We start from the raw sequence: 21,457 nt of genomic DNA on the forward strand, positions 1-21,457 counted from the left end.
AAAATAGACACAGCCAAAGGCTGCTTTTCTACTTAACTAATCCACTAACATTGCTGTTAAAAGACAAACAAAACCAAGATTGCTTCATCATGGAAACTTCAACAGGTTCAAGATGTGCAGCTCGTCATCAGATCACGACTAATATGTATTTGGGTCCTATTAGGTAAGTAATCCATTTTGCTAATTTTTAACTTCAGAATACTGTTTGATGAAATAAATTGATTTCGCAGCTGAAAAGAAGCCCAGATAAAAGACAATGTCCTAAGTGTGGTTCCCAAGGTTGCCAGCAGGAAAGGTAAAAAAGACAAACCTGTATTGTAGGTTTGCTTGTCTCCCCGCTGCCCACTATGTTGCTTTCGCTTTTCACACGGTGCCTTTAAATCTTGAGTTACATTTAACCATAAATACTGTATTTTTCTTTTTATGGCAGTATATATATTCCATGATTTCATGCCAAAACACACACACCCCTCCCTTGCCAAACTGCAGGGGTGCCTGACAGAATCGTGCATTATTTTGCACACAAAGCTCCCAATGACGCTGCCCAGGGTGCCCAGGAACGCGGGTTTGCCCCTTGGGTGCTTAAATTTATAAAATACATTTCAATTACATCAGCAAAAAGCATCAAAGAAAAGCCATTTCTACACTCGCATCTCTAATACAAAGTAAGGAAAGTCCTTGAGAAATACTGGGAAGGTACACAAAGGGCATTCTCTGAGCTTGCTTTCCTCACCTCCTATACAGTTTTGATGCAAAAAAAACCCCCTCATAATATATTATGAAATGTCTTGTGTTTTTCTTTGCACATTTCAGGGTGTATATTACACTAATGGGTAAATTATTTTGAGTTTGGCCTCCTTCAACTTAAGCTCTTCTCAGGACCAGCATTAGGCAGAGCAATATACACTTGAGCATTAAGTGGGACAAGTACAACCCTGAAAGCACTGAATTTCGGGCACTAAGCAGGTAAGGGCACTTTAGCTGTTTACATTTTTTTTGGTTAATAAAAGCCCCAAAGAAAAAATTCTAAGGCTAATTAAAATCCCAGACAACGAAACCAGAGACTGATTTATAAGCATATTCATTATATGAGCAGCTACGTTTGAGAGGTTATGCCGTGTCACTGGGTCCCAGTTTATGCTTCTGAGAAGGCAGACAAAACACACTTCGAGTGATAAAACCCTTTTTGTACCCTCTTTTTCTCAAAATACATACAACATATCAAGGGTAGATGATTTGATAGCCTGTAGTTTTGCCACTTTGCACACTGGAAGAGGGGGAGCTTTGACATTTCCTTTGGCCGCTCCAGTTGTTCCTGCTCCCTCGGTGACAACTGCCAAGATGGTTTTTGTCGGTGTTGATGCAGAGGTGAACTGGTGACAGGCTCAGTGTCTGCGAAGAGAAGTCCTGGGTTCCTGTCTTCACTCCCGAAATAACAACATCATTCTGTACTTGCTCTGGCATTGAACTGTAATTAAACCAACCAAAAAACCCCTTGTATGAGCTCTGGGGACTTGAGCATCCCCAATCCTGCTCCTGCTTAGGCAGGTCCTACGCACCCACCTCATCCAAATGTTTGTGACTGTGGGTACAAAGCAGAGTTGAGAGCAACCCAGAGAACTTTCATGTTAAAACGGCAAACTCATCAACTACCCAGTTGCTAAATTAAGGGCATTTAGGATGACAATTTTTGACTTGTCTTCAGAAAGGCTACACATACCTTGATTTTCTTAAGCTTGTCAAGGAAATTGGGTTCATGAAGCAACCATAAGGTGAATAAAGAGCCCAGAAATGAGTCAGCAATGCCCTGCTGCACAAAGAGAGAAATTTCTCAAGTTCTGAGAAGTCTTGGTCTTGTAAATCTACAGCCAGAAAGTGGGCTGGACAAGATTAGAGCTCAAATTGGTCACCAAAAGCCAGAGAAGTATTCAAAGAAATAGAGGATGAAAGTCAGTAGATGAGATCACAGAGTTTTACACGCACGTAATTCTTGCTTATTACACAAATTAAAAATAGTGGAGAAAGAGGTTCAAAGCTGCTCTTCAAAATGCTTTGCACAAAAGGGAGCGCTGGCTGAGAGATAAAATTATCACATCGCTGCAGGAAAACCCAAACCCCAACACTTGGGCACCAACTCCAGCACAGCACACAAGCCACGTCAAATAGTTGAGTTCTCGTTGGCCTTAGTGGATCACAGAACACAACGGGCTCAAAAAACGTTACCTCTCAGGAAAACAGAGCTGAATTTTAACTAGAGAAGGAGCAATGAAAGAGGAACAACAACAAACTTCACGTATGTAAAAGGCTGTTGCATAAAAGGAAAAGAAGCTCTTCCCTGTGGCTTAAGGGACACTATAAAGGGCATTAAGAGAGACAGATGGAGAATACAGAAGATCCACCAACAGTGAGGACAGGGAAGCACCAAATAAAACAAATAGAGGAGTCTTCTGCCCTACCGCCCTTCCAGGCATCGAGGCAAACATTCTTGCAGTTATTACACTCCTTTACAACCAGAAATGCCAAACCTCCTCAGCAACACCTTTCTGTGCTTATTTCGTATTCCTAAAACTAACGGTCCCGGTGCCACATCAACCCTTGGAACAATGAGGCCTTTCCAAATTGAAATCGGTCTCACTTCACCCACAGCAGACGACCACTCAATTTTGCCTCACCCAAAACAAGGTAAAAAGTTCTGTGACCCTAACAAGCAGATTGCTTTATCTCCATAAACTAAAATTGCCTTTAAAATATCACGGGATTATTTACTTGTTCTAATTACAAACATGCGACTGCATTTAACCCCTGTGCTCGGCAAAGGGAACATTTTGCATTAACGGCAATTAATCAGGGTTTAATCTCAGCTAAAACCAGCTCAGTTAAGAAACACGAAAAACCCCAACAAGAATAGCAGCCAACTCCGCAATTTCATACAGAAAACTAAATTGGCAGAGTCCAAAAAGCACCAAAACACAGGAGGACTCACCCTGTAAAAAAGCAGAGAAGCTTCCACGTTGAGATGGATGGAAACACATGGACTGTGGGGCTTGCTCTTTTTGAATACGCTGTGTATTTTAGTTGCACGTTATTTTTTTTAATGCCAGGCACGTTTTGATATAAACATCCAGATTATAGAAAGTTTTATACCAGTAAAAACACATCTACATGCTTAGATCTATTTTACAAGATTGCAAAGCCAAACACTGAGACCAGGCTTGAAAACAGCATCTCTTGTCATACAATCAAAATATTGTACACGCAAGTTCGCCACGTTCACCAGCATCAACACCCACTTTGTCAAACCTTCAGTGTTACAAGTTTCTTCTAGTCCCAAATGAGAAACAGGAATTCATCCATAACGACAAGTGCTTCCACCCTACAGACATCTCACCGAGGGGCAAAAATGCTGAATGATGCTTTTGAAGTCATATGAGAGTGTAAGACCACCCTTACTAAAATATATATAAATTATGCTTTGAACTATGGCCAAGAGTTGCAACAATTAGATTTCTAGAGAAATCTCCCTCCCTTCTGGCTTAACTGTACAGTAGGTACATGACTACACGACCAGAACCTCCCCACTTTATTTCCAATTATTCCAAGATTGGAAACTCTTCAAATAAAATCATTATTTTCTTCAGAGCCATTCTATTAATAGTTTGAAGACATAGCTATGTTTTAAAAGTCCCCTTAGATAAAAGGAATAAGAGATGCTTCCTTCAAGAGCTGGCCTTCATCGCACAGATTCCAACGCACCACCTTGGGTCAGTCAGCAGCTACACTTTAAAAGCCGCGTGTTCAGAACGACAGAATGGTCTTATGAATTATTTCGATGCACTCTCTGATTTCATCCTCCTTAATGACGAGCGGTGGCGCCAGCCGAATGATATCGCCGTGCGTGGGTTTGGCGAGAAGTCCGTTATCACGAAGCCGCAAGCACACCTTCCAGGCATCATAATCTGTAATTTAATGGTAAAAGAAAAATATGGTGTTTACGCTACAGCAGAAAAAGGGGCAGAATTGTAGCACGTGGGGACAGATTGTCGACTGTTTGCTATCTGGCAGGGAAAAGATGAAGCATGTTCACAAATGGTCATTCCAGAGCAACTCCCTGGAACTGGCGGTGAACATGCAAGACTGCTGCAAACCTGCAGTTTGTCCAAAGGGCCTCACAAATTTGCCTCCAATACATCGAGTTTTGCTCCTTCCCAGCTGAGGGTTTGTCTGGATGTAGCAATTAATTTAAAACAGGGAAGCGTGCAAAGGGGAGGCAGGAGAACGCCTGGACAGGACTTCAGACGAGGTCACATTTCTGCCTGGATTTCATCCATCGCATGGACATCTTGGGAAACCACAACACCTCCCTGCAGCATTTTGCCACTTGGCATATTCATGACAAAAAGAATCATCTGCTGTGGCTTCTAAGCAGTTTTCTGATATAATTCAAGGTGTTAATCCCTAGAAACTTGTTCTCAGTCATGACCTTTTTCCTTCCTTGTACCCTCTTGTATTCATTGTTCTCTAACTATCTGGAACAACCAAGCTCGGCCAATTCTTCCATAACCCGACAGAAAAGAGCTCTGCAGATGTGGCCACTTTTCTGCAGGTGAGGAGACAAAAGGTATTTTTCAGAAGGTACATTCACCATCAGGTTTGAACATTATCACATCATAAAATAATTACAAAATAAAATTTAAAATAATTGTTTGGATATACTTGCTAAAAAAACCCTCTTTTTAATATCACAGTGACCTGAATAAATTTTCAGTAGGTACTACAGCACTATAGACAAAATCTGAACCCAAACATGATGCCTATAAACCATCCCCCATACTCCATTAAGATAATTCTAATTTAAATTTAAAAGACTTTTTTCATGCTATGATTGTGCAGTTGATTATACTTCCTTACCTTTCGTTTCCCGAATTACAATTGCATTCAAAAGTCCTTTTCCTCTAACACAAGTTACAATATCAGACGGTGTCTTCATGAGCTCATTCCTCAGTATGTTACCCATTATTTCTGCATTTTTAGCCAACTCTTCCTCTTCAATTACCTAAAGAGAAGTCAGACCTACAGTCAACCGAAGTGCACTGCATTTGTTTTATGTACCATGCTGGAACAGATGACAAATGACATTACAATTGCTGAGATACAAAAGCTGCTGTATCACTGCAAAGGCTGCACATCCAAGCAGATCAGTATTAAGCCTTTATTCATTCATGTTTACAAGAAACAATAATCTCTTTGAAATTTTATTCTAAATTAGCTGTTTTTCATTATTTACAAGTAAACAGTAAATCTCTGAAGATTCAGTCTGTCCATATCCACATATTGGGTAATGATGAGGCTTTCCCAGTGATTTGTATTAAATGCAGTCAATTATGCAGTCACAGGATAATTAAAACAGGGACTCTGGACCAGACATTTTACCATCTTCTGTTTGAACTCCAGTAGCGTATACACATTACCAAGCTCACAGAGCGATAAAATAAGCCAATTTAGAAATGTCTTTGTGAAATTAGTGAAAATATTTGAATGAATTTACATAAGTGTCTTGAAACTTCCCATAGATAAATTTTATTTTGTCATTTGAGACAGAGACCAAAAAATACCCTGAAATTAGGACACATTTCCCGTAAAGACTTCAGAATTTGGTTTGTGATCTATGCAGTTGACCACTACCAATTTTCTGTTCTTAAAGCTAGATTTCTACTTGTAATGTAACAAGTTATACCATTAAAGCAAAGATCATGTCAGTGTGACACCCTTTTTTCCTTTGGGCTCCAAATCTCTATTACAACACACAAACCTCCAGCGCTGCCATTGCAATGCGGCAAGCTAAGGGATTTCCTCCGTACGTAGATCCGTGTTCCCCAGGCTTGATGGTCAGCATAATGTCATCATCACACAGCACTGCTGAGACCTGAAATGGGAAGGTCAGCCCATTAATTTAGAACAGTAAACTTCAATATCTCAGAATCAACTTTTCCTCAAGGTTCAGGAAAGAATAATTTTCAGCCTATGGTGATAAATTACATTTAGATTCTTGGTTCTATATAGAGAACACACCTGATAGTCACATATCAGCTTAATCCCTTATATACATGTAGCTATAGGGGTAACATATATAACTACAGATGAAGGGCATTTCTCCAAACTGAATATGATTTCAAGAGTTCAATCTTCAATACTCTGTTTAACAACTCAGAAATACCTTAAATCGGCCAGAAGAGTTCAAGACGTAATTTCCAGCCTAAGCAGCCGGAATTTAAGTCACTCCAAAAGGATAAAAATCAGTTGTGTGGGCAGGCCAAACAAGTGAAATAATGCCAGTTGTTCAGAAATTGCTTTATGATAGAAGTTTTACCACATATTAGTATTTTTTTCCTTCACATCTAATAACCTGCCACCCAAATAAGTCAAGTATCGACATGGAAAGTTCAGGACACTGTATAGCCATGTAAAGGTAATATTATGTATTCCATAATTCTCTTATGTGTCTCTCAGAGGTTGGACTATCTGGGTCATAAATCACAGTTAATCCCATGAACCACAATTTTCAAGTACAACAAACACCAGATTTATTGTTCTTCCAACTCTAGATTTTCAGTGTTTATTTACTTCAAAACCATGATCTAACAAATGGATATTTCTTTGTTACTCACAGGATATAAGCCACCAGAAAGGGCCTTTCCAAGAAGAATCAGATCGGGTCTCACATTTTCATGGTCAACAGCCAGCATCTTCCCTGTTCTGGCTAAACCAGTCTGTATTTCATCAGCAATAAACAGAACCTTGATAGAGACAAAAAGAAAATGAATCCACATGTGGAGAATGATTTCCACTCCCATTCCTAAGTCAGTTCTAACAAGACAGCATGATTGTGCACATTGAGTGAAAAACCTTCCAGTTGCATTACACTGAGTCCACAAAGGTCCTTCCTTTACCTCCTCTAAGACTTCTGGACATACACGTATTACATGAAATGTGAAACTACTTAAAAGTGAACATATTGTCCTCTCTCCAACACCTTTAGCATATTCTTCTCTAGGTAAGGCATAGTCTACATAGGGTTGGACACTGTCCAACTAAAATCTCTTTGTGATATTACAATGAGCGGGATTTCCAAAAAGTTAAGATTTATCTATCTTTCCTCTCAATTTTTGCAACTCCGCATGTCTTGTTGTCTGATGTCTAAGTGTCTAAATAACTCTGAGAACCTAAATACAAGGTTTTGATATGTTTTCCTAAGCAGCACTACTGTCATATACTGTCACATACTGCTATTCGTAAAGTAGCTTTTTTTTCCTGAGGTATCACAGCAATGAAGGTAAGAAGGAATTACGAATAGCACTCAGAAATTAAGAATCAGAATCCTATTGGAACAGAGATCACTGACTTTTAAATCAGACACGCAACACCAAGGGAACAAAAAGCTGTATATCAGCAGACTTTTTTTGTTGTTTTTCATACTAAGGATGTGGCCTGGGCCTGTGGGAGGCACTGACCAAATAATAAGGAATTAGGCAGAACAGCAGTCTGCTTGTGAGAAGTAGCAGTACCCACAGACAACTGAAGGGCATGGAAATATACATAAAACACATGTTCCCACCCTTCCAGAGACACTGAATGCAAGTCTAATTCAGTGTGACTTCACCAGCAGAAAACAGAAATTAGAGACCAAACACTCTGTTTTCAAAACTAAACATTTCTTAGTAGAATTCAGATTGGACGTAATATTCACAATAGGAGTCAGAAGTGTATAATGAAAGAGAATCTGAGAAAAAAGTCTAACAAAAAGATGTCTGCTCTTCAGAGAGCTTAAAAGAACATTCATCAGCATATGACCATTCTCTTCAGTGTCTCATTCTGTGATCCATTACTTTTACTAACTCTTGGTAGCGCTTATGCACTCCAGCAACAAGGTCCCTTGACAGCCATGGCAGAACCACTGCAGTAATGGGCTTCTGACCCAAGGAACTTCGATTGTGAAAAAGAAATTAAAAGTTAAGTTATTTTAAAATAAATGCAGTCTCAAGAACATTCATTAGAAATGTAAAATCAGTAACAGCAGTAAGATACAGTGAAAAAAAAATGTACACTGCTAAGAAGCATTGTCTGGAAATACAAGAAGTATCTCTACCCTATTCCACTGAAAGAAGATGAAATTAAGTGGTATATCAAGTCCTGTACCTTGCATACAAGGATGACCTTACAAGATATGCCAGTAAACAGTGTGTAATGTTTAAGCCACCTTTTTTATAGCTAATTCCTTACATTGTGCTTCGTGCAGAGGTCCCGCACTCCTGTGAGATAACCTTGGTCAGGAACAACCACACCTGCTTCACCTTGAATTGGTTCAACCATGAAAGCTGCTACGTTGGGATCTTGAAGAGCCCGCTGGAAAAATGGACATATGGAGAGGAAAGACACAGAGAAAAGGCTTTTAGGTCAAATTTAGAAAATATGGAGATGAATACATGTAGCAGAACTTAGCTCTAACTCTGGTGTTACACCTCAAATGATGATAATAGTATTCAAGTCAGCCTGTTATCCTATTTCAGTTCCAGCACAGAAGCTTATGTCACTATTCACCTCCAAAAATCAGCTGGTGTGCTTGCTTGGGAAATAATAAACCTTAAAAAATGCAAATCCAGAGAAACAGATTATCGGATCAATCCATAGATTACCTCAGAAATACACTCAGTTTTGCACTACTCCGTACAAGACAAACAATTACTCAACACTTCCCCAGTACACCTCAAACAAAAAGGAATAGAGCCTCTCCAGAACAATTTTGTCACCTTAAAGCAAAGTCCACAGCTACATTCTTGCACCATCAAGTTCTAAAAGGTTTAAAAATCCGCAAGACTCAAGATATATAATAATCCCCAGCATGAATTTCCTACAGCTTTTCTCAGTATTGCCCCATAAACAGAACAGATTCTGTTAACAGTCTGATGGACATGGATCTGAATTTCAGGTCTCCAGGGTGCATTCAAAGCCTCGATAAAGTTGGCTGAAAGCCACCAAATACTTACAAGGCTTTCACAATGGGCAGCCTTGCGCAGGTTCAAATCTGAGTGAGCTTTTCCACTCTGCAAATATAATAGACTGAGAGACCTTTTTTTCTCCTAACCAAACTCAAGCATCTCTGTGTCATAAACCCTCCAACCTCCACACACGGTTCACTTGCACTAAGCAGACCAAACAGAGGACAAACCAACTTGTCACTCATGGAGACAACGTACCCAGATGATGGAAAAGTGGTGACACCAATGTTCCTAGTGTTTCTGGACTATCTGTGTTTGACTGGAACCCTCCTGCCTACAAGGACCGAAGTCCAGCACCCTACAGGTGCCATCAAGCACCATTTACCCCGTAAACCTAAGCCCACATTATGAGGGTGGGATTATTTTCAATAATCAAGGTCAACTCTTCCCAACAGCTTGACAGGCTGCATCTCAGAAAAGCCAGGGAAATGCAGAACCACTAGTGTTTCAGTAGCTTAAGTGAAACACCAGTTTAGCGTGGTTTTAAGGATGCTGTGAAACTGGAAAGACTTGTTGGTGACTGCAGTGAATTCTGGTCATCTGGTTATGGAAGAACACACAGCGTTTCTGAGTATGTAAAGATATTTGTTTCAGAATGCAAGTCCTGACTTTGGAACGTATGTTACTGATATGAATTACTTCACTGCTTATCTGCTGTTTCCCTTTTGTACCTTGAACATATTAGCGACATGGGAAATGAAACAAATCATGTGGTTTTCCTTTTACATCCTAAAGCAAAACTGAAAATCAAAACCAAAGCAGACTTTACACGCATTTTCTACATGTAATTATAACATACATATTTCTTATGTATGTCTAGATACATACATCTTCGTGACAAATCACATATTTCAAAGGATAAACTTCTGTTTTTCCAAAGAGACACCATAAAGTGATTTCTTACAAGAGAACCAAAATTGTCCAATACCTCAAGAGCTGGTAGGTCATTGTATGGGATCACTTCGAAACCTGGCATAAAGGGTCCAAATCCATCATAGCTGGATGGGTCGGTAGAACTAGAGATAGCAGACATGGTTCTGCCCCAGAAGTTGCCAGCTAAGAAAAGAAGAGAAAGTGGGGGATTGTTACAAAACAGATGAAGAGATAGAACAGTTTATGGGACATCACACTTTCCATTTGGAAATGCATTTTAAGAGCTGTCTGACATTAGAATGTTAGCATCCTTCTGATAATTGTTAGCATTTTACATTGATGCCATAAATGTATTACATTGCCATATCAAAATGAAAAGAAAGTTATACTGTAAGACCTGGCAAGTATACGAAATAATTTCCATAAGCTTTGTTAAGTCTGGAAGATTGAAAATACCTCAGAAATAAACATCTTCTGAACAAACAGGTGCAGCTTTTACATAAACATTACTCATTAAATGTAGAAAAAAGTAACCACCACTCAGAATTGAGGTCCTAAATACAAAGCTGCCAGAAAACCTAAGTCAATATACACATTTCTGTGCATTTCAGAGGTCCAGGTGAAGCCATTCACATTGGTAAAAACATTGTGACATTGCACTATTTCATACAGAAACATCAGTTAAAATGTTTAGGAACCAACTATCACCAAGACTATGATATATTCATCTAAATATTTCAGTTAAATAAATATACTCTCAGCTAATCACTAATAAGGTGCTTAATAAGACTAAGGAAGATTAAAGGTTCAACACCTTCACAGCATTATAAGCTTTTGCTTTCTTTCCCCTCCAGTTTCTTTGTCCAACTGTGATCCCAGGGGCAGAGACTGTTCTCAACGCACAGGAAATCCTGAAGTTAATTATTACTGACGCAGCCGGCTCCAGGCACCGAGGTAAATAGCATTACAGTGCTGCCTGCAGCAGAACAATCCCGGCCACGCTTTGCCGAGGCACATGCTTGTCACCTCAAGGTTATGTCAGTGCATCCTCTGGATCCTGAAATAAAGACTGAATGGCACAAAGCGGGGTCGTCTGTCTGCAGACAGCTGTCTGTCTGCCCCTTTGTGCTCCAGTCTCCGTGCTGGCCCACAGAATCGGCATCAAAATCTCCGGACTGATGTTTAAAGTCATTTTTTGTTCTGACCCTAGCTACCCAAAAGAGCTTTTTTCTCCCAAAACGCTGGATTATGTCAAGAAAAGGACTGCTATGCTTTTTTTCCAGCTTCTTGGCACATAATTATATATTGTGGTTAAGAGGATGGGATCATAAAAATGGAGAGCATATCCAGTTTATCAAGAAGAGAAAGCACTTCCTAAAAGTTAATTGACTGAAGAGCAAAACAAAATATATATGGAATATATTTGCTCAAAGAATCCCTAGAAGAAAAAAAAGTATCTAATCGGTCCTAGAAACCATAATGCAATATTCAACTATGAATTTCAATGTATAAACACTATCTAATGTTCAGATGCTATATGTTCCAAAAGTCAAAAATAGTATTTGCAGCCGTTGCAATTACAAAATATTTAAGTAGTAAGCTTTATTCTGGAAGGTTTTATGAAATCCGGAAGCACTGAAAAACATTAGAACTGACAAGAATACTTCACTTCTAACCAAAGAATACCAAATGTAAGTTATTTGAGTTAGACTATTTTTGAAGCAAAGCACAATAGTCTCTTCAGGAACAGGTCACTTCTCCCTGTTAAAGAGCCAAGCAGAGCAGGCAGATAAAGCCAGGAAGTACACCACGTATTATATATAATCAGGACTTTCCATTGTTTACTTTAGCAATATTGCTTTCACTTTCATGATATCATCAAGATTACAATATGGCTTTACTGGGTTAATGCCAACTTGTGGAAGACGTTAAGAATGCCAAAGAAAACCACTGATAGGGGAAACCTAAAAGGGAAGGGGGTTTAACCCAACTGTGACATTTCTGAGAGGGGTGGCAGCAATTGAAGAACAAACTCAAGGGAAACATATACGAAAATCAACTAATTAGGAATAAAAAGCAGTTAAAAGAGCATCGAGGACTGAATGCACCTTCCATGGGACTTCAGGCAGCCATTCATCATTTTTTGACAACTAAAATAAATAAAGTACAAATAATCTCCACTTCATACATTCAATTGTTGTTTATAAAGCTTTATAAACCACCACATTAACTATAGTTTCCTTCCTGGATTTAAGTTCATTGTTGCATTTCCTATGCAAAGCCAGACATTATCAGCAGCTCCCGACAATGTGCAACTGTCCTCATCACCTCTCGGTGCATGGGACTCTATGAGGAAGAAGACCTGAAATCGATTTGTCACGGGAATTATATCCATACCTCTGGCTTTTACAATCAATTCTGTTAAGATCACGTGTTTCTTAAAGGACATTACTTTTTAAATAGCTACAATGAATTATAAACATATTTTAAGGTTAAAATCAACTAGTCAGAAGCATACAGAGAATATTTTGTCAACAGAATATACTTAAGACTGAACTTCACAATATAGGAGGCACTTTGAGAACCTTAAAGTCCTGCCAAGACTGTTGGAGCCACAACAGTATTTTTAATCAGAATTGGCAACAGCAGATATGCAAGTACAACAGTCTGCTAAAAGACTGAGATCTTGGCTTAGACTATTAAAATGTCTAAGGGTGCAGAAACCTTCAATAGGCTTGCTTCAGTGAAAAAATAACAAGAAATCCAAACAAAGACATTAAGAATACAGCAAAGCAATCACCACAGCTACAGGAGAAAAGAGCCAGTGTATAGAGTTCTCTTCTTCTTCAATCCCTCAACTCATAACACACACTTAACATACCTGCAAAAATAATCTTTGCTTTGTATTTTGGAATTCCTTTCACGGTGTAAGCCCACTTGCGAGCCAATTTACAGGCAGTTTCTCCAGCTTCCACTCCTAAAACATAAAGCAATCTCATCACACTTATACAAAACAGGCTATCGATGCAGTACCAAATATTACAAAACAATTGAATCTCACAGATAAGAAATAAAATGGAAATATGTATTTTTTTTACCTGTGTTCATTGGAAGAACTTTGTTATAATTGAACATTTTGGTGACAAACTCCTCGTATTCGCCAAGTACATCATTGTAGAATGCTCTAGATGTCAGGGTCAGTTTTTCAGACTGAGCTTTCAGAGCATTCACAATCTTTGGGTGACAGTGGCCTTGATTCACAGCACTGTAAGCACTCAGAAAGTCAAAATACTTTCTACCTTCAACATCCCACACATAAACACCTAGAAAAAGAGAGGTATGGTAAAGATACAAAATAAAAGAAAACCTGAGATAATACTAAATGGTATAAGCTAATAGTTATAGTGCACCCTAGTCAAATATAAACTGTATTCTCACTGTTCCATAGGGCATACCAGAAAAGTACCGTAACTGCCAAATAAACCTTTGATAAGGAGAGCAGGAGTAACAAACTAACACAGTACAAATAAATGCCCATTGAGGAATCAAGAAAAGAAGCATTTCCCATATAAAACTGCCATCCCACTAAGTTACTAAGGAGTATGAGACTATTACTTCCCCTTCAAGTTCTTGTTTTGAGTCCTAAAAAGATGATAGAGAATACTTTTGTAAGAGAATTAAGAATAAGAATTGGAGGTCATTAAAAAGAACCCAACTGGTCTCAAAACTCAGAGGGTGACAGCTTTGAGTTGTCAAAACATGTAGTGATAAAATAAAATTATTGGATCACTACGCTGGTTACATTTTAATACAAACTCATAGAATTTAACCTGCAGAGCAGAAAAGCCCCTTAAACAGCAAGACCAGATTTAAATTAAGCAGTAATACAGGAACAGTACACAAGGACTTTAATAGGGGTGTCCAATAGACTTTTTCATGCTCACATTAACATTGAAACTTTCCACACAAGATAACAGAAGAAAGAAAGTTGCTTGAAACTTTCTTGCCGAATTATTCTGAAGATTATCAGAATTTAGACCTCTACTTAAATCATTTTAGAGAGACTACAGTTTTATCAGGTAGCATCACACATAATCATTGCATTCTTTAACTAGTAACTAGATGTCCTTATTTCATGAATTATCTCGGTCTTTCCCCCCTCCCTGAAAAACCCAAAGATTGAGAAATTTATTAGGTCAAAATCATTATGTCACGATCCCATCCCTTCTACGCACACACATCCCACCTACACCACTCAGGGAAACGTAAATAAAATACCTTTTCCTTTCTCCAGAGCAACTGGTAGTGGGTGATAATTGTGGGCACCATATTTAGCCTCACGCTCAAATATGTATTCAGAGGATACAGGTCTTTGAATGGTTTTTTTGGTGGCAACTGAAGTAGCAGAACCCAGTGAGCTGTGAACACCTCGGCAGAGAACAGCGACGCTCTGAGGGTGGGTTAGCTTGGAAAACATCATTCACTTTGGGTATGCTGTTACAGATCTGGAAAAAAACAGAAAAAGAAATAAAGTTAATAATTAGCACTAAGAGTATTTCAGAAGAAAGGTATGACGCGATTGAGGTGGCTTTACTGCCAGGATTACAAGTTTCTCAACTCTCTTGCAATTCAATGAAGAAAGCTGATATGAAGTACACAGTACTAACTTCAAATAAGTTTAGGGTGTTTTTTCTATTTTAACGTACACTCACAGTAATGGAAAGGAAACTAAAATGTGTGACCTATCAAGGCTATGAACTAGTCACATCATTTTTCCTGTACCAGTGTTCCTTTTCCACCGTGCCTTAAATTCTGACTAGATTTATTAATAGAAACTACAATAAGAAAGGTAAGTTTATCAGACTTCTTGTGCTACTTAAATACCTGTTGTCTAACAAAGATTTTCATGAGTTAAATCTTGTCACAAAATCAGAAAGTAAATAATATAATACTGGAAAATAGCACCTGACCCAGACAATGTTTAGCTGATAATATTATCAAATTTCATAAAGGACTGATCAGTTTTAGCAGAGGTCACCTTTAAAAAGCAAAACACTCTGAGGCACTCACTGTTGGTAGCATTTTAAGACCTTCAAAAGTAGATGGAAAGTAATAGTATGTCAAATATTAATGACTGTTATAGCACCCTGTATTTTCTTAGTAAAATTCAGGGATACCCCCTCGTACTGTTAGTAGCCAAGTGTAATCTGAGGGTACAGTTTCACGGGACAAATGCACGAGCGTTTCCTCCTTGTCTTCACCTCCATCAACATAAAGATATAGAACAGATCCAGAGAAGACATTTGCTTTAACAAGACCAAGAGTTATCAGAGCTCAAGTTTCTTGCCTTCCAGAACATCACACTTAGAAACAACAAAAGGTATCAGCCCAAAGGGAAGATCACAGATTACAACGACAGTTACTCCATTTATCAAACACAGCCTCCCTTGTAACACACAGCACAGCAAACTGAAAAGCTAAGAAACCTTGATACTAGGAAACTACCTAGCAACAAAAGTATATCGTAAAACTTAACCAAAATGTACTTAGTAAATATCAACAGGAGAACATGGGCATGTTTTACACAAGGGTGCTCTTATTTCAGGCTGCTTGCGGAGACAGAAATATTAAGTCACAGATTTATTCTAAATTTATTTTGGATGTGTCACCATAAACAGAGTGGCATTTCTTTTGGTAGGCTCTTCAGATATTACATTGCTTCTCCCCAGTTCTAAGCAAAGCCAGAGGGCTATTTTCTGCATCTACTGAATCAGCTCGCCCTTCCAAGTCTTTCAGAAGAGTTAATAGTCTCCATTCCAGCATGAGATGATCAGCAGTTTCTCATTTCTGGGCATTTTACCAGCCATCATGAATGCCACGTCTTACTTTGCAAGATCGTTACTCCAAGCTTTTGCAAGTTAAAAAGACAAATACTTCTCTGTGCAGGAAAAAATGTTGGCAGAAACTCAGGTCAGCTGCACCACTCAAAATTACAACTTGCTTTACTCCTACAATTTAATTGGTCTGTGACACGCCGGCCCCTGGCACACCTCCATGACACAGCAGCTAATTCGTTAACAAGCTTCTGTGTTTTTGGAGATTTTCCAGACGTTCTCGAAATGAAAGCTGTAAAGAAATGAATCTTTACTCTGCCTGTATCAGAGAGCTACCTCTCCGCACAAAGAATTACAGACTACCCATTGGAGGTTCTTCTTTTACTTCTGGCTGGAAAATCTTAATCAGAAATTCTTAGAAGGGCTTTCCTGTCCATGAGGAGAAATGTCCTGCAAACTACACTAGTGAGGCCACATCCTTTTAACCGACGCGTGGAGGATTATGTGGAGTAGGGCTGAGTGAAGCTGAGAATTACAGATGCATCTAGAGTTAAAAGGCGAAGAAAAATCTGGTTTTGATGATCAGCAACACAAGATGAATAGAAGTTTCCTGAAAGAGGAGGAGCACAATAAGGGAAAGGAGAAAAAAAAGCAAACCACTGCCAACTTTGAGGAAGTGAGAAATATGATCATGTGCTGCAACATGCAATACCAGACTCAGAAGCCAGGGCATTTCACCAAGTGAATAAAGCCTTGCATCAGAACAGAAAAAGCTCAAAGCACAGCTGGAAAACATACTTGAACAACTTTGCTGAACTGTTGAGCAAGAATATCCAGTCCAGAGCCTGCAGACTTCACATGTAAATTGAACGGTTGTATATATTCAATCCTTGACGTATGTGGAAATACACCCCAAGGTAAATAGCATGTATAATCAAATACATGAAAAAAAAAACACTCGGATTCACACTGATACAGCGCAGAAAAATCCGCACCATATCGCAGCCTTTACCAACTCTGTACAAAGGGAATGAACATTCAAGAGGACAAGCTATAGCAGGTGTGTATCAGCCTGGACATGCCAAACCACCTTTTCAGACTAATACCACATCACAAACAGCCCAGGACCCAGACTGGCAGCCAGGAACGAGCAAGCGGTGAAATACCAGCCCCTCCTCTCCACCCATCAGCCAAGGCAAAGCCGGGATCCTGGGGACACCACCCTGGACGGGAGCAGGGCTGAGAGCAGACACAGAGGAGAACGCTGGATCTCTGGCACCACGGCCTGCCCACCCCCCGGGGAGAGGCTCCGCACCCCCGGCCCCATGTCCTGCCCACCCCCCGGGGAGAGGCTCCGCACCCCCGGCCCCACGTCCTGCCCACCCCCCGGGGAGAGGCTCCGCACCCCCGGCCCCATGTCCTGCCCACCCCCCGGGAAGAGGCTCCGCACCCCCGGCTACCCGCACAGCAGCAGCACCCGGGGGGGTGGGTAGGCGGCGTCCCGGCCCCGCAGCGGGTCTGCCCCGTTCTGCGGTGAAGCACTTCTGGCCCCGCCGCAACGCCTTGTCCCGGGGGGCAGCCCGAGCCCTCCCGTTGCCTTGGCAACTGGGCCTGCTGTGGCTTCGCCCCCACGGCCGCCGGCCCTCCGCCGCCGCGGGCCGGAACCCGGGCCAAGGCGGCTCCGCGGGAGGCAGGAATAGCCCCCGCGGGCCCGGCCGGGCCGCCCCCGCCGCGCTGTACCTGCCGGCTGCTGCTTCTCTACCCGGAGCCTGCGGCGAAGAGGCAGAGGCGGCCCCGCGGCAACTGTCATCGCTCCCCGCCCCGCCGCACGCCACGCCCCTGCCCGCCTGACGTCCCGCCGCTACCCACCGTCGATTGGCTCCTGCTTCAGATTGACGGCCTCCACCCACTGGCCCCCACCATTCCCTCTGCGGCGGCATCCACGTGCTCAGCCAATCAGAGTGGGATGCCGGCACACCCGCGTGGCAAGGGCCCGCACAGGCGGCCGCTGGCTCCGTTCCCTCAGAGCCGCCGTCCGCCCGGTCTCGTCCCTCAGGCCGCGGAGGCTCTGCTAAAATGGGCCTCGGGGACAATTTTGGCAGCCATAGAAATCCTAACCCCTTCGAGAGGCCGAAGCCTCCGGCTCTGCGAGCTCCGTGGGCCGAGCCCAGCGCCTTTCCGCCGGCTGTCGCCACCCAGCCGGCCCCGCCGCAGTGCCAGGCGGCCCTTGGCTGGGAGTCACGGTGGTAAAAGGGCCAGGCTGGAAAAATTTTGAGAGGGACTGAGGAGACATTTTTGGAAATGAGAAGTGTGTTCCCGTGTAACATCACCTAGGTGTTCCTGCTCCGAGGTGGGGATTGGACTGGATGAGCTTTTGAGGTCCCTTCCGATCCCTGACATTCTGTGATTCTGTGATTGTGTGTGAAGTGCAGGGGACGATTGTGGTAACTCAGCTGCTGCGCGCTGCCCTGCGGCCTCCCTCAGGATAGCGGCGTCTGCGAGGCCTGACCTGTAGCTCATGAGAAGTGCCGCTGTGAAGATAGCAGAAGCCAATCTGTGCGTTAACTTCTCCCTGCTTCTTTCATACTTGAAGATCTGTGGCTCACAAATAATAAAAAATTCAGGGATTTGTGAGTCAACAGTGTGCCCTGGCAGCCAAGAGGGCCAGCAGTGTCCTGAGTACATCCAGCACAGTGTTGCCAGCTGCTTGAACTGCTCTGCGCTGCTCTGAGGCAGCCTCACTTGGAGCACTGTGTGCAGCTCTGGGTGCCACAGGATAAAAAGATATTAAGCTGCTAGAGAGTGTCCAGAAGAGGCTACACAGTTGGTCAAGGGTTTGGGGAGGAAGCTGTGTGAGGAGCGGCTGAAATCACTTGGTTTGTTCAGCTTGGAGGAGACTGAGGGGAGACCTCATGGCAGTCTACAGCTTCCTCACAAGGGGAGGCGGAAGGGTAGGCAGCGAACTCTTCTGTTTAGTGACCAGTGACATAACCCAAGGGAATGGCAACACAATGTGCCAGGGGAGGCTCAGGTTAGACATGAGGAAAAGGTTCTTCACCCAGAGGTGCTGGACGCTGAACAGGCTCCCCAGGGGGCTGTCACAGACCAAGCCTGACAGTGTTCAAGAAGAGACTGGACACACGGAGTGAACTGTGGGGTGTCCTGTGCAGGGACAGGAGTTGGACTCGAGGATCCTTGTGGGTCCCTTCCAACTGAGGATATTCTAGTAACTTCTAGTAATTAATTTTCCTAATAAATTCCTTACGTAGCTCCTGCGCCAACTGTTTGCTGCCCATGTGTGGGATGCACCACCTTGTGCCAAAGTTCCTCCAGTGTGATACGGTGCCAGGAATGGGCTGCCGGTCTCCACTGATAGTGTGGCATTGATGGAGCTCTGATTTTCGCACCCTGCTGCCTTTGGAGGGGGAGAAGTCTGCAAGGTCTGCTGCAGGAGGGCCCAGCGTGTTCTTACACAGAGCTGGGAGGCAGCAGGTGAGCAGGGACAGGCTGCAACCAGCCAGCACAACCCTGACCTTTCCCCAGGCTAAATGACACTTGGAGAGCATTTTGTAACCAGTAAAACTGGGTGTTCACAAGGAACTCTGAGGTATGTTTGATAACTATGTGCTGGTTTTAATCCAATAGAAAAATACTAAGAGTATTTCACTTCTCATCTTACTCACCTTACTGGATGGGGGAGGAAGTCTCAAAACCTCAGTCTTGACAGTGATGACAGGGTGCCTCTTGCTTTTTGTCCATAAATCGTCTTGACAAGTTTATCTACACTAGAAAAGAGTTCATTTTTTCCACAAAGGAAACATGGTATCCTGAGCTGACAGTACAGAGAATTTGCATATCTTCCCCGCACTAAAGCAACCCTATGTTTGAAAACATTCCTGAATCTTGTCATCTCTTCTAACCAAATTGCTCAAACCATGGATGTCAGGGAATAACGTTGCTTATGCATTTGGAGAATACTGCCCTCAGAGAAAATTTTCTCAGTGTGCAGTCAGCTTGATGCAGCAAGGGCTGGGAATAGAACAGATGATACTGTGCTCTTTATAAATACACATACAGTTAGGCTCAACTTGCTAATATATTTATGTCCCTTATTAGCCTAATTCTGCCAATGTTGAATCCAGAAAGCACCAAAAGGTTGTGCCTTAGGTGCTTAATTGCGAAACTCATTTCGCTGTCATGTCTGTTGAATGAATACACGGTTGTACTGTGCCAAGTCTCTTAAGTCCAGAAGCAGTTATTATCTAGGAGCTATTGAAACCCCTTTATTTCTAGCTAAAGGTGTGATTTTTTTGTGAAACTCCTGAAATTTTAAGGCTAAAAATAAGCAGTTTCTAGTATTATACTTGGTCCTAGTTCATCTCTGGTATAAGGAAAGAACACATTATTTTCTTTGCCATACACTCGTATGTCTTAAATGGCCTGATTGTACACAGACCAAGACTTGCAATCTGTGAGATTGATGAGATTTTCCTGGGTAAGAAATGTAGGTTTAAGCATCCTTTTTTTTTTTTTCTGAACTATGGTATTTCATTAATGTGCTGGATAGCTTGTCAGCTTGCTGAAGTCATGCTAATGATGCTTTCTACCTATTTGACTACAAAAATAAGATACCAGGAGATACATCCTTTTAATCTTTCATAGGCTGAATTCTCACTCAGCTCAAGAACAGCCTTTTACCTGCCTATACATGCTGTTTTTCTCAAGGACAGTCACTGTTTTAGAATCATCCAGCCACGCACTTTTCAGAGGAAGCAAAAAAATGTAGAAAGGACATAACTTGTTGAAAGGGTTAAATAGCACATATTGTATGACGAAAACACACATTAGAAAAAGAATGCAAGCTAAAGGCAAGCAAGATGAATTGCTGAAGAGCTGAATCCTGGGTTCAGGCTCTGCCACATGGAGCTGGAGCCATAGTGCCCTGAGAAGTGATTTCAGAAGCCAGGCGTCCAGCCTCAGTCCCAGGAAAACAGAGATCCTGTATCCAAATAAACACTGCACATTACTGTCTGAAATGTAGAGTTTCAAAAGCAAGCAAACAACCAACCCTGAAGCAAGAAAGGGCTTGCTTTCCTTTGGATTCTGCAAGGCCTGACAGAAGTTTAAAAAAAAAAAAAAGGAAAAAAGTTTATGTACTCAAACACATAGTCTGAAATGTATAGATACTACATGTAAATGTATTTTTTTAAAGCTGATATGGACTGTTTCTGAGATTACAAGGTGACAAACATTAAATAACTCTCAACTGGAATGTAGTTATTCAACATGAGAGTGACTTGAAACCCCTACTTAATGTAAGCTTGATCACAGTTTTATATAGGATGAGTGTAGTCCTGCTGTGACTCACTTTCTTTCCTCCTTTGTTTTTGGCACTTATCATCAAGACACAGAAAATATCCACTTTTCTTCCTTAAATGCTATCAACTTGGAATTTTAAGTTGTTCACACTGTGTGGAGGGGCAGCTGTTACCATAGATCATGAAGCAGTTGCTCTCAGCTAGATGTAGTATTTCCTGTGATTTTAAAAAGGAAAACAGAAGCTTAATGTGTACTATTTAGTTACCTGTAGCTATCTAAAAGACTCCACATGGCAGTAACCAAAATATGAAAAACATAAGACATGAAATGTTCGCATTTTACAGTTATTTGCCCCACAGATAATAAGAAAATCTTGAC

The 21,457-nt window shown here is 41.5% G+C and overlaps 1 protein-coding gene across 1 annotated transcript; it reads right to left on the reverse strand.

Moving 5' to 3' along the window:
• Positions 1-3,048: 3,048 nt before the first annotated feature.
• On the reverse strand, positions 3,049-17,597 carry OAT (ornithine aminotransferase). The gene is made up of 10 exons (XM_065843534.2): positions 17,501-17,597; positions 14,205-14,431; positions 13,025-13,249; positions 12,808-12,903; positions 9,982-10,109; positions 8,278-8,400; positions 6,666-6,794; positions 5,810-5,923; positions 4,909-5,053; positions 3,049-3,956 (listed from the first exon to the last, which is right to left on the reverse strand). The coding sequence occupies exons 2-10, from the start codon at positions 14,404-14,406 to the stop codon at positions 3,796-3,798; spliced, it is 1,323 nt and encodes a 440-aa protein (XP_065699606.1). The 5' UTR covers positions 14,407-14,431; positions 17,501-17,597; the 3' UTR covers positions 3,049-3,795.
• Between the last annotated feature and the right edge of the window lie 3,860 nt (positions 17,598-21,457).

The sequence above is a fragment of the Patagioenas fasciata genome, chromosome 8 (genome assembly GCF_037038585.1).
Source record: "Patagioenas fasciata isolate bPatFas1 chromosome 8, bPatFas1.hap1, whole genome shotgun sequence".
NCBI lineage: Eukaryota > Metazoa > Chordata > Aves > Columbiformes > Columbidae > Patagioenas > Patagioenas fasciata.

Excerpts from the sequence above, each read along its gene's own strand:
- OAT (XM_065843534.2), bottom strand. The coding sequence starts at position 14,406 with ATGATGTTTTCCAAGCTAACCCACCCTCAGAGCGTCGCTGTTCTCTGC. Across the intron at positions 10,110-12,807 it reads AGCAAAGATTATTTTTGCAG|CTGGCAACTTCTGGGGCAGA; the intron begins GTATGTTAAGTG and ends TTCTTTTCTTAG. Across the intron at positions 3,957-4,908 it reads TGTAATTCGGGAAACGAAAG|ATTATGATGCCTGGAAGGTG; the intron begins GTAAGGAAGTAT and ends ATTAAATTACAG.